Genomic DNA, 15034 nt, shown 5'->3' on the forward strand with positions numbered 1-15034 from the left:
TCTGTCTGTGTCCTCACTCACTTATTTATCTACATCTACATCTTTCTCCAGACCCAGCACCTGGTCGGCGCTTCACCCCCCCTTCCACCACCCTATTGTCAGGTAAGATGAGTGAGGGTCTGCCCCTGGGTGCCCAGGAGAGCAGTAGCGCCGCCCTGGTGGGAAAGCTGCGTATTGCAGACCGAGGCATGGTGGAGGTGCTGTCAGATCACCCTGGAGAACTGATGAGGACAGACAGCCCCAACTTCATCTGTTCTGTCCTACCCACACACTGGAGGTGCAACAAGACGCTGCCCATCGCATTCAAGGTGAGTGAGTGAGTGTGTGTGTGTGTGTGTGTGTGTGTGTGTGTGTGTGTGTGTGTGTGTGTGTAGTGCTATATTTGTTGTTTTATTTTGAATTATTTCTGGAGGCTATAGAGGAACGTTTTCTTGCGCAAATTTAGGCTGATGGCAACGTTTCTCATAAATGTCTATGTATGTGTGTCAAATAAATAAATAAATAAAATATATATTGTCAGATGCACTGGATACAACAGGTGTACCTTACCTTGAAATGCTTACTTACAAGCTCCTAACCAACAATGCAGAGTTTTTAAAAAGTAAGTAAGAAAAATGTGCTAAATAAACGAATGGAAAAATAGTAACACAAATAAAAGAACAATAACGAGGCTATATACAAAGGGTACCGGTACCGAGTCATTGTGCAGGGGTACAGGTTAGTCCAGGTAATTCAGGTATTATGTACATGTAGGTGAAGGGGTAAAGTGACTATGAATTGATAATAAACAGAGAGTAGCAGCAGTGTGTGTGTGAAGAGTGTGAAGAGTGTGAAGGAATGTGCGTGTGTGTGTGTGTGTGTGTGTGTGTGTGTGTGTGTGTGTGTGTGTGTGTGTGTGTGTGTGTGTGTGTGTGTGTGTGTGTGTGTGTGTGTGTGTGTGTGTGTGTGTGGAGTTGCGTCAATATACATGTGTGTGTGTTTTGGGTGTGTATGTGTTGAAGTGTCAGTGTAGTATGTATGCATGTGTGGTTATTGTCCAATGAGTTTACATCGAGCTTGTGCCAAATTTCTGTTGTTGAATAAAATAAGGTGGTCAATGCAAGTAGTCTGGGAGGTTATTTGATGAACTGTTCAGCAGTCTTGAGGGTAGAAGCTGTTAATGAGCTTTTTGGTCCCAGACTTGGCGCTCAGGTACCACTTGCCGTGTGTGTGAGATGGTGCTTGATAACTGTCCGTGAGCAGTACCCAATCTCCCAACCTCATAACTAGCTACCAATAAGCCATTTCAGGCTATCAATCAAGTTAAAGTAGCTAGCTTGTCTAACTATCTTAGTTGGCATGCCAGCTGGCAAGGTTGATAGACTTAGAAAAGCAAGCAATTACTAAATGTACTGAATTAGACTCACGTTCCTTTCAATATTTTACCCAGATTTGAGCAGAGAATCCGAGAAGCATATTTAGTTTCAGGAGGATACAGACAGCTCAAGATGTATGGTTACATATGCAGAAAAATACAATTTTTGACATAGAATTAAGCATAATGATTATGGCTCTAGATTGCCGGAAAAATCTGTTTCGGGTGCAAAATTCTCCAATTTACAGACGGACCCCCCCCCCCCCACATATTTTGTGCCCCCTCAGATTTTTGGGGTGCATGACGCCCCTGGTCACAGAATAAACTTTTAATTGGAGAAAAATATTATTATAGCCATAGCCTACTTCCTTTACAGTTTTTCACTTTGTCATGCAGTTCTCAGAATTGGAATGATGCACGTCAATGTCTCCCAGTTGTGTAATTAGGCTGATGTCGTTCTGGGCATCCATAATGGGAATTATATCATCCAAGTAAAGTACTTTTAAGCACTTTAGGACAGAAGCGTTTGTGAAAAAAGCCATAGAAAAATACTGTAAAATCAGATTGAGGGAGTTGTATACATTATGTACATTATAAACAAAGTCATAGGCGGATGTTGTTGCCATTAAGTGTGTGTTTGTGTCTGGATGTTGTTGACCGTCTGCTTGAAGAGCTCTATAATCGTTTCCTCATTATTGTTTGTTCTGCAGGGCCGTTTTCACGCTCCACCGAACCTCTCTCTCATGTCTGACTTCCGTAGCTCCCCAACAGTCCTCCAGAATGTAAACTATACTGGGGCTGCCAAACACCCGTATTTTCCATCTCTTCCGTGTGTGTGGGTGAAGGGGGGTTGTGTGTGTGTGTGGACTAAAGATGTAGTTTCTCAGTTGAAAAACAGAACAGAGCTGTAGAACCCATGCCCGGTATCTCCTCTGTACATTTGCACGCTGATTTGTGGCCATGATTACAGTTAATATGAAAATGACTCTCCCTGGGTCTATTTGCGTTGGGTGTGGAGCTATTCAGTCTATAGTCTGGGTGGCTTTCTGGAGCACAAAACCACCCAGACTGCCCTCCCATTTAGTAGACCCAGGGTTGGAACAAATTACTGAGAAATAGACTAAATAGATTCAGAATGAATAATTAATTAATTATGAAGTACTAGAATTTATAATTTTTCAATATTATTTTTAAAAGTATAAACATAGTTGAATACACTCGGAATAGAGTGTTGCAATATAACTAAAGATGCTCCTCTTTTACCAAATACATATATCTACCCACGGGCGCAACTTGGTTTTAGAAGTGGGGGGGACATAATGGTCATTATTATAATTTTTTTAATTATCCAGTCGAATAAACTCTCCAAACAGCCTACCCGACCGCTCGGAGGCATCCTAAAACACACTGTTGCCCCGTTTTGTATCACAATCCAATGATAAAACGGGGGGGGGGGCAAAAATGCATGTCCCCCCGTCCCCAGTAAAGGTTGCGCCTCTCTATCTACCTGATAATTGATGTTTTGTGTAAAGTGTTCAATGTAAATTACGTGTGTAATTATGTTTATGTATTGTCTTTTTTTGTAATGTGCAAGACAAGCAATAAAGTTTCCATCTATCTGACTGTGTCTCTGTCTCTCTCTCTCCTCCTATTGCCGTAGGTGGTTGCCTTTGGTGATATCCCTGACGGTACCTTGGTCACGGTGATGGCAGGGAACGATGAGAACTACTCAGCAGAGCTCCGCAATGCCACGGCCGCCCTCAAGAACCAGGTGGCTCGCTTCAACGACCTGCGCTTCGTAGGCCGCAGCGGACGAGGTACACACGACACGCACACGCACACACACGCACACATATATATATAGATACACTGATATAGCTCTCTCTCTCTGTCCCTAACGGACGGTGAACCGCAGTTACTCCAAATCAGGTGCAGGCAAATGTCATGCCTTATCTATTTAAAACACAGGCCTCTCTGTACATAAGCTAGCTGTTACTGTACACACACACATACACACACACACACACACACACACACACACACACACACACACACACACACACACACACACACACACACACACACACACACACACACACCTCTCAATTGTCCCATTGTCCTGCTAGGCAAACAGCCATCCAGTCTGACTTAAAGCACACACACACACCCACAGGACCTAGAATGCAGCTCAGGGTTAATTACAGTATGACTGTATGTGTGAGCTTGTCTGAACTTGTGGTGAACGTTGATGAAACTAGGTGAGTGTTTGGTTGGGTTGTGGTCAGAGAGTTGGTCTGGCTGCAGCTCAGTAGGCTGTGGCCCAGTGTTAGTGTGGTTACGGTGGTGTGGTTTAGAGTTATGTAAGGGATCTCTCTCTCTCACACACACACACACACACACACACACACACACACACACACACACACACACACACACACACACACACACACACACACACACACACACACACACACACACACACACACACACACACACACGTCTGAATATGAAATAAACCATTCTAAACACACACACACACACACACACACACACACACACACACACACACACACACACACACACACACACACACACACACACACACACACACACTCCTCCTTCTCCTCTTTTCTTCTGGGAAACACACACACCATGACAGAGGTTTATTCAGAAGGAAGATAAGACAAGTGATTGGCTAATGCTGATAGGACCCACTGTGGTAAACACACTGCTGTACTCAACAAGCCTAGACCTGAACAGGAGGAGGAGGAGGAGGAGGGAGAGGAGGAGGAGGGGGGAGAGAGGAGGAGGGTAAAGTCTGACTGCATCTCTACTTATCAGCCCCACCAAACACACTATGTGGTTTCACAATCTTACGGAACAACCCCCCCCCCTCACACACACACACACGCGCGCGCACGCACACGCACACAGAAATCATCCCATTGATGGGGCGATTACAGATGGAGAGTTCCGGAGTAAACAGTCATCTCTGTACAGTAAGCCCCAGAGAAATGTAAACTGGGTAAAAGCCTTGGCACTTAGACACACACACACACACACACACACACACACACACACACACACACACACACACACACACACACACACACACACACACACACACACACACACACACACACACACACACAGAGACACAGCTTTTAGATGTGCACTGATGGTGTCCAATCAGACAGACAGACTGATGACACAACAGCAACAAAGACCACAGCTATTCTCTCATCCTATTTATCTCTCGATCGCTCTACCTCTCCCCTCCTCTATCACTTACCGATCCTCTCAGATTCTTTCTTACAGATAGCACACCAGCAACAAAGACCACAGCTGTCCTTCCTCTGTCTTTCTGTCTCCTCCCACTCCTCTCTTTCTGGATATAGGAGCAGTGAGTTACTGGGCGGCAAAACGGCACAAACAATCTCAGACATATTTATCTCTTTCTTTCGCTCTCTTTCTCTCGTTTTCTCTCTCTTGCAAACAAAGTTGTTTGGATGTGCACACACACTTGTTCACATCCTAACACATGCGCAGTATAGTGTACACACACACACACACACACACACACACACACACACACACACACACACACACACACACACACACACACACACACACACACACACACACACACACACACACACACACACACACACACACACACACACAGCATTGTCAGGGGACGTTTCCTAGCTGTGTTGTCTTCTTCCCGTCTGCCTCTCAGACACAACGTCTCCCTCACAGACACTAATACTTCTGTGTGTGTGTGTGTGTGTGTGTGCGTGCGTGTGCGTGTGCGTGTGATATCTGCATACATATGGAGAAAAGAGAAGAGGATTTTTTTTGTGTGTCTATGTCTGATGTAAGACAATGAGCAATCTTTGCGGAAAAGCGGAAATGTGATTGTGAAATATCATCATATTTTGCAATTCAATTATCCTACAATAACTTACTTTAGAAAAATAGTTAGTACTACATGATGAATAATGGACAGTTTTCCCATTATGGTGAATATTACTGTATTAGTAGATTTGCCTCTCTTTGGGCAGTCAAACACACTTGAATAGAAAACGTGGGATAGGGATGTGATCTCATAGCTTCTCTAGACTCTGAGAATAGTCCTGGCTGCCTGCTTGTGTGTGGTCTGGACAGTGATGCTGAGTACTTCCACAGTACAGCTGAGTACCTGTGTGTGTGTGTGTGTGTGTGTGTGTGTGTGTGTGTGTGTGTGTGTGTGTGTGTGTGTGTGTGTGTGTGTGCGTGCGTGTGCGTGTGCACGGAATAGTAATCAATCAAACATTTTACCAACTGGGGACATTTTGTTCGTCCCCACAAGGTTTAGGGTTAGAATTACGTTTAGGGTTTGGAGCTAGTTTTAGGGTTATGAGATTTTGAATGGGACTGAACTGTGTGTCCCCACAAGGTTAGCTGTACAAGACTGTGTGTGTGTGTGTGTATGAGTGTGTGTGAGTAACAGTAGCCAGGGCTTTAGCTGGCGTAGGCTGGTCTGTGTGTGGTAACTCTATTCCAGCCTTGGCACAGCCTCTGACCACCTCCCCTGGGCGCCCATACCTCCATGGTGGGTGACAAGTGTGTGTGTGTGTGTGTGTGTGTGTGTGTGTGTGTGTGTGTGTGTGTGTGTGTGTGTGTGTGTGTGTGTGTGTGTGTGTGTGTGTGTGTGTGTGTGTGTGTGTGTGTGTGCACATCCTCTCAGCATATGCCCGTCACTCATCACCATGCATTGAGGTACAGAGCCTGAGGAAGAAAAACACACACAGATGTGATTGTCTCCTCCACTCACCTAGGAATCTCTATACTTACACACACACGGAGATACACAGATATACACACACATGCAGACAGACAAAGACACACACAGATTCATAGATCTATACAGAAACACAGTGTTGACTGTCAGCCTTGTCCTCTCATCACCAGACCCTCTGACTGGATTAGTCACACGGCGGCAACACCAGCCAAGTCTGCTCCCACACACACAAACGAACACAAGCATAATAAACACACACGAACACAAAAACGCACACACACTCATTTAAACGTATAATAAACACACACATGTACACACACACTCTGTTTGTCTGTGTGTGTTTATGTGCAGTAAATAGGTGTGGAGCCGTAGGGTCTGTCTGACTCTCTGATGTCTCTCTGGGTTATTTCTGTGTCAGGCTGATCTTAATGTCTTATCCAGACCTGGGGTATATTGGGATAGAGGGAGGGAGGTAGATGGAGAGAGAGAGAGAGAGGCAGTGCATGCTTCAGGGAGGTGCAGACCAACATGGGGGAAGAGGGAGGGGTAGGCAGGGGAAATAGAGGCCCATGCCAGCGGTTGTTGTGAGACACAAGAGGTTTTCTGTGTAGATGATCACATTAAAACATATTTTCACTCTCTCTTCCTGTCCTCCTCCAGGGAAGAGTTTCACTCTGACCATCACGGTGTTCACCAACCCTCCCCAGGTGGCCACCTACCAGAGAGCTATCAAGATCACCGTGGACGGGCCCAGAGAACCACGCCGTGAGTACCACCTTCATCCTCATCATCGCACTTATCAACATCAACGTCACATGACCCCGTCGGTTGAAGGATTGCACCAAGACAATGGAAGACAAAGCATCCTAAGCATAGTTATCCTCATCATTATTATCCAAGTTGTTATTACATTATCATGATCATGCTGACCATCATGACCATAATCACCATTAGAGTGGTATGGGATTTGTAGTTGCATTAGTTCTGGGTTGTAGTTCTGGGAGTGTGTTGATTGGAAGACTCATCACACCTGTGTCTCGTGGTTGTTAACGGGACTATTCCCTGATGGTCCGTTATTCTGGTCGGGAATCTGGTGTTTGGCGCCGTGCAACGATCCAGGGTCTGGCTGGCAGGCTCAATGTGTGTGTGTGTGTGTGTGTGTGTGTGTGTGTGTGTGTGTGTGTGTGTGTGTGTGTGTGTGTGTGTGTGTGTGTGTGTGTGTGTGTGTGTGTGTGTGTGTGTGTGTGTGTGTGTGGAGGGTCTGGCTGGCTCTAGGTTCTGGCCCGCGCTTCAAAGGGCTAAGACACAGGCTCCAGTTACAGCACCACTTCCTCCCAGTGCGCCAGTCGTGTGTGTGTGTGGGTGGGAATGTGAAGACGAGTGATGGTTTTTCACAGCTGAGGCTGGCTAGCTGGCTGGATACTTTCTGTCTCCGTTTTCTTCCTCTGTCTATCTCTCTCCCCTCTTTTGTCGCTCTCTCTTTTGGTCTCTTTCTCTCCCCCTCTTTTCTCTCTCTCTCTCTCTCTCTCTCGTGCTGTCTTGTTGTGGTCTGATGAGGACTCTCTTCATCATTATGTCCTTTCAGTCTGGCCCCTCATATCACTCAACATGAAACCAAATAGGGAAAAATCTCATATTGTAATTAGAACTGAGACCTCAAACTAAAGAAAAAGAAGAAAGAAAAACATGTTAACAAACAGACAGACAGACATGCAGACAGGCAGACAGACAGGCTGGCAGGCAGGCAGGCAGAACAGACAGACAGACAGACAGACAGACAGACAGACAGACAGACAGACAGACAGACAGACAGACAGACAGACAGACAGAGGGATTGATTGATTGATTGATTGATTGATGGAGAGTGTATGCGTTTCTGCCTGTGTGTGTGTAGGCCACAGACAGAAGCTGGAGGATGTGAAGACGGGAGCATTGGCCTTCTCCGAGCGTCTGAGTGAGCTGGAGCAGCTAAGGCGGAGCTCCATGAGGGTCACGCCCCCTCACCATCATCACCACCACGCCCCCACTCCCAATCCCCGGCCCGCCCTGAACCCGGCCCAGTTCAGCAACCCCACACACCACACACAGATACCAGGTGAGTCTTCTCTCATGGTACCACATACACCCACGGTGCATAGGCTACATGCTAACTGTCATCACACAGTGAAATCACTGGCATTATGCCTCCACATACGTAGCAAACAACACTCAAACAATGTGTAAGAGAGCAGGAGAGAAGAGGCCCAACCAGTTTGTTTTTCACATATTTTTCTGTGTATATTTCTCTAAGCCGTGTTTTCTTTAACTCTGGGTTTGGAAAGACCAGTACTTCCTTTTTTGTGGTTTTAGCCAATCCTATTGCGGTTAACGTGTGGCACTAGAGCCTCTGACACACACGCCCGCAGTTTCTGTTCCTCTTCTCCAGAAGTGTTGTGTGTGTATGTCTGTGTGTGTGTGTTGGCCAGTATATGTAGACAGTTGTAGTGAGGAAGCAGGTCAGGGAGGAGAGGAGGAAGTGAGAGTCAGCTGACAGGAAGTAGAAGTGTGTGAAAAAACCCTCATTTAAAATCTAAACACGCAATACTCCAGTGGAGGCTGCTGAGGGGAGGACGGCTCATAATAATGTCTGGAACGGAGCGAATGGAATGACATCAAACACATAGAAACCATGGAAATCATGTGTTTGATGTATTTGATACCATTCCACTCCAGTCATTACCACGAGCCCGTTCTCCCCAATTAAGGTGCCACCAGCCTCCTGTGCAATACACTATATAAGGGAGGCATTCACATTACACGTAAGAGACCAGCAAAATATTGACATTGACAGGTATTAGCTATGTCTCCAAAAGTGATGTCAACAAATGACATGAGATGGAGATGGAATCAGAGATGGGTATATGGAGAGATGGAGAAAGAGGAGGGAGGTAAAGAGAGATGGAAAGACGAAGAGAGAGACGAAATACCCCAAAAGATACATGAGATGCAAGAGAGAAACAGGGGGATAAGGATGGATGGATAGAAGGAGGGGAGTCAGAAAGAGAGGGGCAGGCCCCAGTCCTTCCTGTCTGGTGTGTCTCTCTGATCCTGAGGCCACAAAAATAGCAACAGGAGCACTGCCAGCGGAAACCGTTATTAAGTCATTCAAGACCTCTCTCTTTCCCTCCCTCTCTCTCTTTCCCTCCCTCTCTCTCTTTCCCTCCCTCTTTCTCTCCTACTTCTCTTTTCATATCTGTGAAAATCTGAGGCAGCCGGGGCCATGGGCTGGGTGTATGTGTGTGTCAGAGGCAGCTCTGTGTGTGTGTGCGTGTGTGTGTGTGTGTGTGTGTGTGTGTGTGTGTGTGTGTGTGTGTGTGTGTGTGTGTGTGTGTGTGTGTGTGTGTGTGTGTGTGTGTGTGTGTGTGTGTGTGTGTGTGTGTGTGTGTGTGTGTCCAGTCTGGTTGTCAGTATGTGGCGTGCCAACCAGAGTGGGTTGGCATGCAGTCTGTGTGGGGTCTGTCCTGAGGCTATGGGCTTTGTGTGTGTCAGTGATTGGGTGGGTATGTGTGTGTGTGTGTGTGTGTGTGTGTGTGGGAGTGTGTTTTCTCCATCCAGTGTGTGCCAGCTGAGGCCACCTGACCAATTCCATTCACCCTATCTGTCCAAATGTAATCTTGGACACCCAGAAATAAAACGCTATTGCGTCAGATGCTCTAATTAAGTTCTGGGGGGATACGTGTTAGAAAATGAACTAACGAGACTAGAGAAGTCTCCACCCCCAAGACGGAAACTCTCAGTCACCTTCGGGCCTATCAGCCAAATGTCCCCTCCCATTCCGAAATTACATTTGAAAGATGTGAGCACCTGCGAAATCGGGATTTGTCCAAATGATGAGTTTGTTGGCAGATGCTACTACCTGTTATGTTACGAGCATCTGTCCACGAGAGATTAGTCCAAATGGGACGCTCTCGGTATCTTTGTAAAACTATAGAACAAGAGACTGTGATAGAGAGCAAGAGAGAGAGTAAAATCATGATTCATTTTTCAGTCTCTGTGTGTGTGTGTGTGTGTGTGTGTGTGTGTGTGTGTGTGTGTGTGTGTGTGTGTGTGTGTGTGTGTGTGTGTGTGTGTGTGTGTGTGTGTGTGTGTGTGTGTGTGTGTGTGTGTGTGTGTGTGTGTGTATAAAGCTTACCGTATGCGTGTAGGCGAGTGACTGTGCATATGTATACATGTGTGTGAGAATGCAGTAAAAATGAATGAACCGCAGCAGCAGCAGCCCCGGATACACAGACCCGCCTCCAGCCACCCACCCAGCCATGTGTGACTCCTGCCCCAGATCAGAGCTCCGAAGCCTGGGGAGGGGAGCCAAGAAAGGAGGGGGTCTTGGCACTGGGCCTAGGCCTCAGTGTTTTGTTCTTGGGGGAGCTGGCTGCACTTAAAAAGGCCATTGACGTCTTGGCTGCTGTGTGCAATTTGCTTCCCCTCTCTGTCTGCAGAGTATGTGGGGGACACACACACATACATACACGTACACACTCTTGTCTGCGAGTCTGCGGGCGATCACTGGCATTTATTGGACCACAGGGAAAAGAACCGGCTGCCTAAGAGCACACACACACACACACAACCCCCCCTTCCTATGCCCCCTCACTAGGCTAATCACTTCCTCTCCTCTCTGTCTCCATCTGACCATCTCTCTCTCCATCTTTCTCTTCTTTATTCCCTCTTCCTCTCTCTTCCACTCTTCCCACTCACACCATCTCTCTCTTTATCTGGATCTTTTACTATTTACTCCTTCTCTCTTCTCTGCCTCCCAGCTCAGCCCAGGTGTAGTTAGTGATGCAGTGAGTGAAGGTGTAGTGAGTAAAGGTGTAATGAGTGATGTAGTGGGTAAAGGTGTAATGAGTGATGTAGTGGGTAAAGGTGTAGTGAGTGATGTAGTGGGTAAAGGTGTAATGAGTAAAGGTGTAGTGAGTAAAGGTGTAATGAGTGATGTAGTGGGTAAAGGTGTAATGAGTAAAGGTGTAGTGAGTAAAGGTGTAATGAGTGATGTAGTGGGTAAAGATGTAATGAGTAAAGGTGTAGTGAGTGATGTAGTGGGTAAAGGTGTAATGAGTGATGTAGTGGGTAAAGGTGTAATGAGTAAAGGTGTAGTGAGTAAAGGTGTAGTGAGTGATGTAATGGGTAAAGGTGTAGTGAGTGATGTAGTGGGTAAAAGTGTAATGAGTGATGTAGTGGGTAAAGGTGTAATGAGTAAAGGTGTAGTGAGTAAAGGTGTAATGAGTGATGTAGTGGGTAAATGTGTAATGAGTAAAGGTGTAGTGAGTAAAGGTGTAGTGAGTGATGTAGTGGGTAAAGGTGTAATGAGTGATGTAGTGGGTAAAGGTGTAATGAGTAAAGGTGTAGTGAGTAAAGGTGTAATGAGTGATGTAGTGGGTAAAGGTGTAATGAGTAAAGGTGTAGTGAGTAAAGGTATAATGAGTGATGTAGTGGGTAAAGGTGTAATGAGTAAAGGTGTAGTGAGTAAAGGTGTAATGAGTGATGTAGTGGGTAAAGGTGTAGTGAGTAAAGGTGTAGTGAGTAAAGGTGTAATGGGTGATGTAATGGGTAAAGGTGTAGTGAGTAAAGGTGTAGTGAGTAAAGGTGTAGTGAGTAAAGGTGTAATGAGTAAAGGTGTAGTGAGTAAAGGTGTAATGAGTGATGTAGTGGGTAAAGGTGTAGTGAGTAAAGGTGTAGTGAGTAAAGGTGTAATGAGTGATGTAATGGGTAAAGGTGTAGTGAGTGATGTAGTGGGTAAAAGGGTAATGAGTAAAGGTGTAGTGAGTGAAAGTGTAGTGAGTGATGTAGTGAGTAAAGGTGTAATGAGTGATGTAGTGGGTAAAGGTGTAGTGAGTGATGTAGTGAGTAAAGGTGTAATGAGTAAAGGTGTAGTGAGTAAAGGTGTAATGAGTGATGTAGTGGGCAAAGGTGGAGTGAGTGATGTAGTGAGTAAAGGTGTAATGAGTGATGTAGTGGGTAAAAGTGTAATGAGTGATGTAGTGGGTAAAGGTGTAGTGAGTAAAGGTGTAGTGAGTAAAGGTGTAGTGAGTGATGTAGTGGGTAAAGGTGTAGTGAGTAAAGGTGTAGTGAGTAAAGGTGTAATGAGTGATGTAATGGGTAAAGGTGTAGTGAGTAAAGGTGTAGTGAGTAAAGGTGTAATGAGTGATGTAGTGGGTAAAAGTGTAATGAGTGATGTAGTGGGTAAAGGTGTAATGAGTAAAGGTGTAGTGAGTAAAGGTGTAGTGAGTGATGTAGTGGGTAAAGGTGTAATGAGTGATGTAGTGGGTAAAGGTGTAATGAGTAAAGGTGTAGTGAGTAAAGGTGTAGTGAGTGATGTAGTGGGTAAAGGTGTAGTGAGTGATGTAGTGAGTAAAGGTGTAATGAGTAAAGGTGTAGTGAGTGATGTAGTGAGTAAAGGTGTAATGAGTAAAGGTGTAGTGAGTAAAGGTGTAGTGAGTAAAGGTGTAATGAGTGATGTAGTGGGTAAAGGTGTAATGAGTAAAGGTGTAGTGAGTAAAGGTGTAGTGAGTGATGTAATGGGTAAAGGTGTAGTGAGTGATGTAGTGGGTAAAGGTGTAATGAGTAAAGGTGTAGTGAGTGAAAGTGTAGTGAGTGATGTAGTGAGTGAAGGTGTTGAGAGTTTTACACATGCACACAACCTCCGGCGAGTGTGTGTGTGTGTGTGTGTGTGTGTGTGTGTGTGTGTGTGTGTGTGTGTGTGTGTGTGTGTGTGTGTGTGTGTGTGTGTGTGTGTGTGTGTGTGTGTGTGTGTGTGTGTGTGTGTGTGTGACCCTCTCTCAACGTGTGTGTCTGTGGGTGGTGGGATGGGCAGACGACATATTTCCATTCATGAAATGAATGAATAAAGTATCTGTGCTATTCTAATCTCTCAGACTCTAGGCAGATGCAGACATCTCCGTCGTGGTCCTATGAGCAGTCCTACCCCTACCTGGGTCAGATAACCACGCCCACCGTCCACTCAACCACGCCCATCTCACCCAGCCGCTCCTCCCTCAGTGACCTGTCCAGCCGCCTCTCAGGTAACACACAAACACTCATTCACCCACTGCCGACTGATCCGTAGTGTTCTCTGACAGTCATTGGTCTCTCTCATTCACTTCCTGCTTCCACTCTAACCTCTAACCCCTGACCTCTCCCCCTACAGGCCCTGACCTCACAGCCTTCAGCGACCCCCGTATGTCCCTGGATCGCCCGTTCTCCTCCCTGGGCTCGCTCCCTGACAGCCGCTACTCTGACCCACGCATGCACTACCCTACTGGGGCCTTCACATACACCCCTACCCCTGTATCCAACGGCGCCATCGGACTCACCATGGCAACCACCCCTGCTGGGCGCTACCACACCTACCTCCCCCCACCCTACCCCACAAACGCCCCCCAGGGCCAAGGTGGACCATTCCAGGCCGGTTCCTCTCCCTACCACCTGTATTATAGCACGGCCGCTGGGTCCTACCAATTCTCCATGATGGCGGGGGGAGGCGGGGAGCGGTCTCCTCCGAGGATATTCCCTCCCTGCACCAACGCATCCACAGGCTCCTCCCTTCTGCACCCGTCTCTGCCAAATCAGAGCGAAGGGGTGGGGGTGGAAGCGGAGGGAAGTCACAGTAGCTCCCCTACCAATATGGTACCCGAGGCCGTATGGCGGCCATATTGAGCACGGCAGCGGGGTTGACAAATGATTGACGGACTTGCTGGCTATTTGGAGTGGAGAAGGGGCTTTCACGGAGCGTTCCTATTGGATCATTAGAATGATCAAGGAACAAATTGAGGAAGGAACAGAAACAGGGTGCCATTTTACACCGAGGAGCATGCAGCAGCACTGAACTGAAAATAATTCAGCTTTGTTTTATAAAAGGATTGTTTGCCATGGTTAGGATTGTTGTTGGTGTTATGAATTACTCGTGGCCAAAAATACAATGGGTGATTTTTATGTGTGCCACAGGCACTCCCCTCCTATCCCACCTCCCCTTGTACCTCCGGCCCCTCTCCTCCCTTATCCCCCTCCCCCCTCGTTCAAAATGGAGAGAGTGCTGTTAATGTAAATGATGGCCAGCCAAGATCTGTGTCTGTTCTGTCATGTTTGTATTGGTTTATGGCCGTGATATTGTCTGCACTGATCTACAATCAGCACTGTTAGTCGATTCACAATGGTTAAGGGTAGGAATTTACAGGGAATGTTGTACCCAGTTCAGTGCTTATGGACATTGTACTGTCACACCAAACTGTAACAGGTTGTTTGCTTTATGATTCCTTAATTTATTCTCTTACAATACCTTTTTGGTTGTACGGTATGTGTATGTGTGTGTGTGTGTGTGTGTGTGTGTGTGTGTGTGTGTGTGTGTGTGTGTGTGTGTGTGTGTGTGTGTGTGTGTGAGTGAGTGAGTGAGTGAGTGAGTGAGTGAGTGAGTGAGTGAGTGAGTGAGTGAGTGAGTGAGTGAGGGAGGGAGGGAGGGAGGGAGGGAGGGAGGGAGGGAGGAGTGAGTGAGTGAGTGAGTGAGTGAGTGAGTGAGTGAGTGAGTGAGTGAGTGAGTGAGTGAGTGAGTGAGTGAGTGAGTGAGTGAGTGAGTGAGTGAGTGAGTGAGTGAGTGAGTGAGTGAGTGAGTGAGTGAGTGAGTGAGTGAGTGAACAGATAAGGCCTACATTGCCACATGATTCACCTCATATTTGTAAATAGTCTTTAAATGTAAATGACGACATTGTCCATGTTTGATGACATCATGGCCTCCCACACAGGTATGTCACAGCAACATCAAATACGCCTTTTCTCACATTTTGTTTTACTTTATGAATATAAATATTGTTGTAAAGAAAATAAAACCAGTCTTTTTGTATTTTCTCTAAATCTCTCTCTCCCACTCT

The 15034-nt window shown here is 46.3% G+C and overlaps 1 protein-coding gene across 7 annotated transcripts in view; it reads left to right on the forward strand.

Moving 5' to 3' along the window:
- Nucleotides 1-14496, forward strand: part of runx1 (RUNX family transcription factor 1) — a 46769-nt gene extending 32273 nt beyond the window's left edge. For 5 of the 7 annotated variants that reach the window (XM_071330027.1, XM_071330026.1, XM_071330025.1 and 2 more), the window contains 6 exons: nucleotides 52-308; nucleotides 3015-3171; nucleotides 6798-6902; nucleotides 8032-8232; nucleotides 13049-13195; nucleotides 13321-14496. In XM_071330027.1, coding sequence (XP_071186128.1) covers nucleotides 52-308; nucleotides 3015-3171; nucleotides 6798-6902; nucleotides 8032-8232; nucleotides 13049-13195; nucleotides 13321-13829 — 1376 coding nt within the window. In that variant the 3' untranslated portion in view covers nucleotides 13830-14496. The remainder of the gene's footprint in view (nucleotides 1-51; nucleotides 309-3014; nucleotides 3172-6797; nucleotides 6903-8031; nucleotides 8233-13048; nucleotides 13196-13320) is intronic. The other 2 variants (XM_071330031.1, XM_071330030.1) reach the window with 1 other exon arrangement.
- Nucleotides 14497-15034: the final 538 nt, after the last annotated feature.

Source organism: Salvelinus alpinus, chromosome 10 (genome assembly GCF_045679555.1).
Source record: "Salvelinus alpinus chromosome 10, SLU_Salpinus.1, whole genome shotgun sequence".
Classification (NCBI taxonomy): domain Eukaryota; kingdom Metazoa; phylum Chordata; class Actinopteri; order Salmoniformes; family Salmonidae; genus Salvelinus; species Salvelinus alpinus.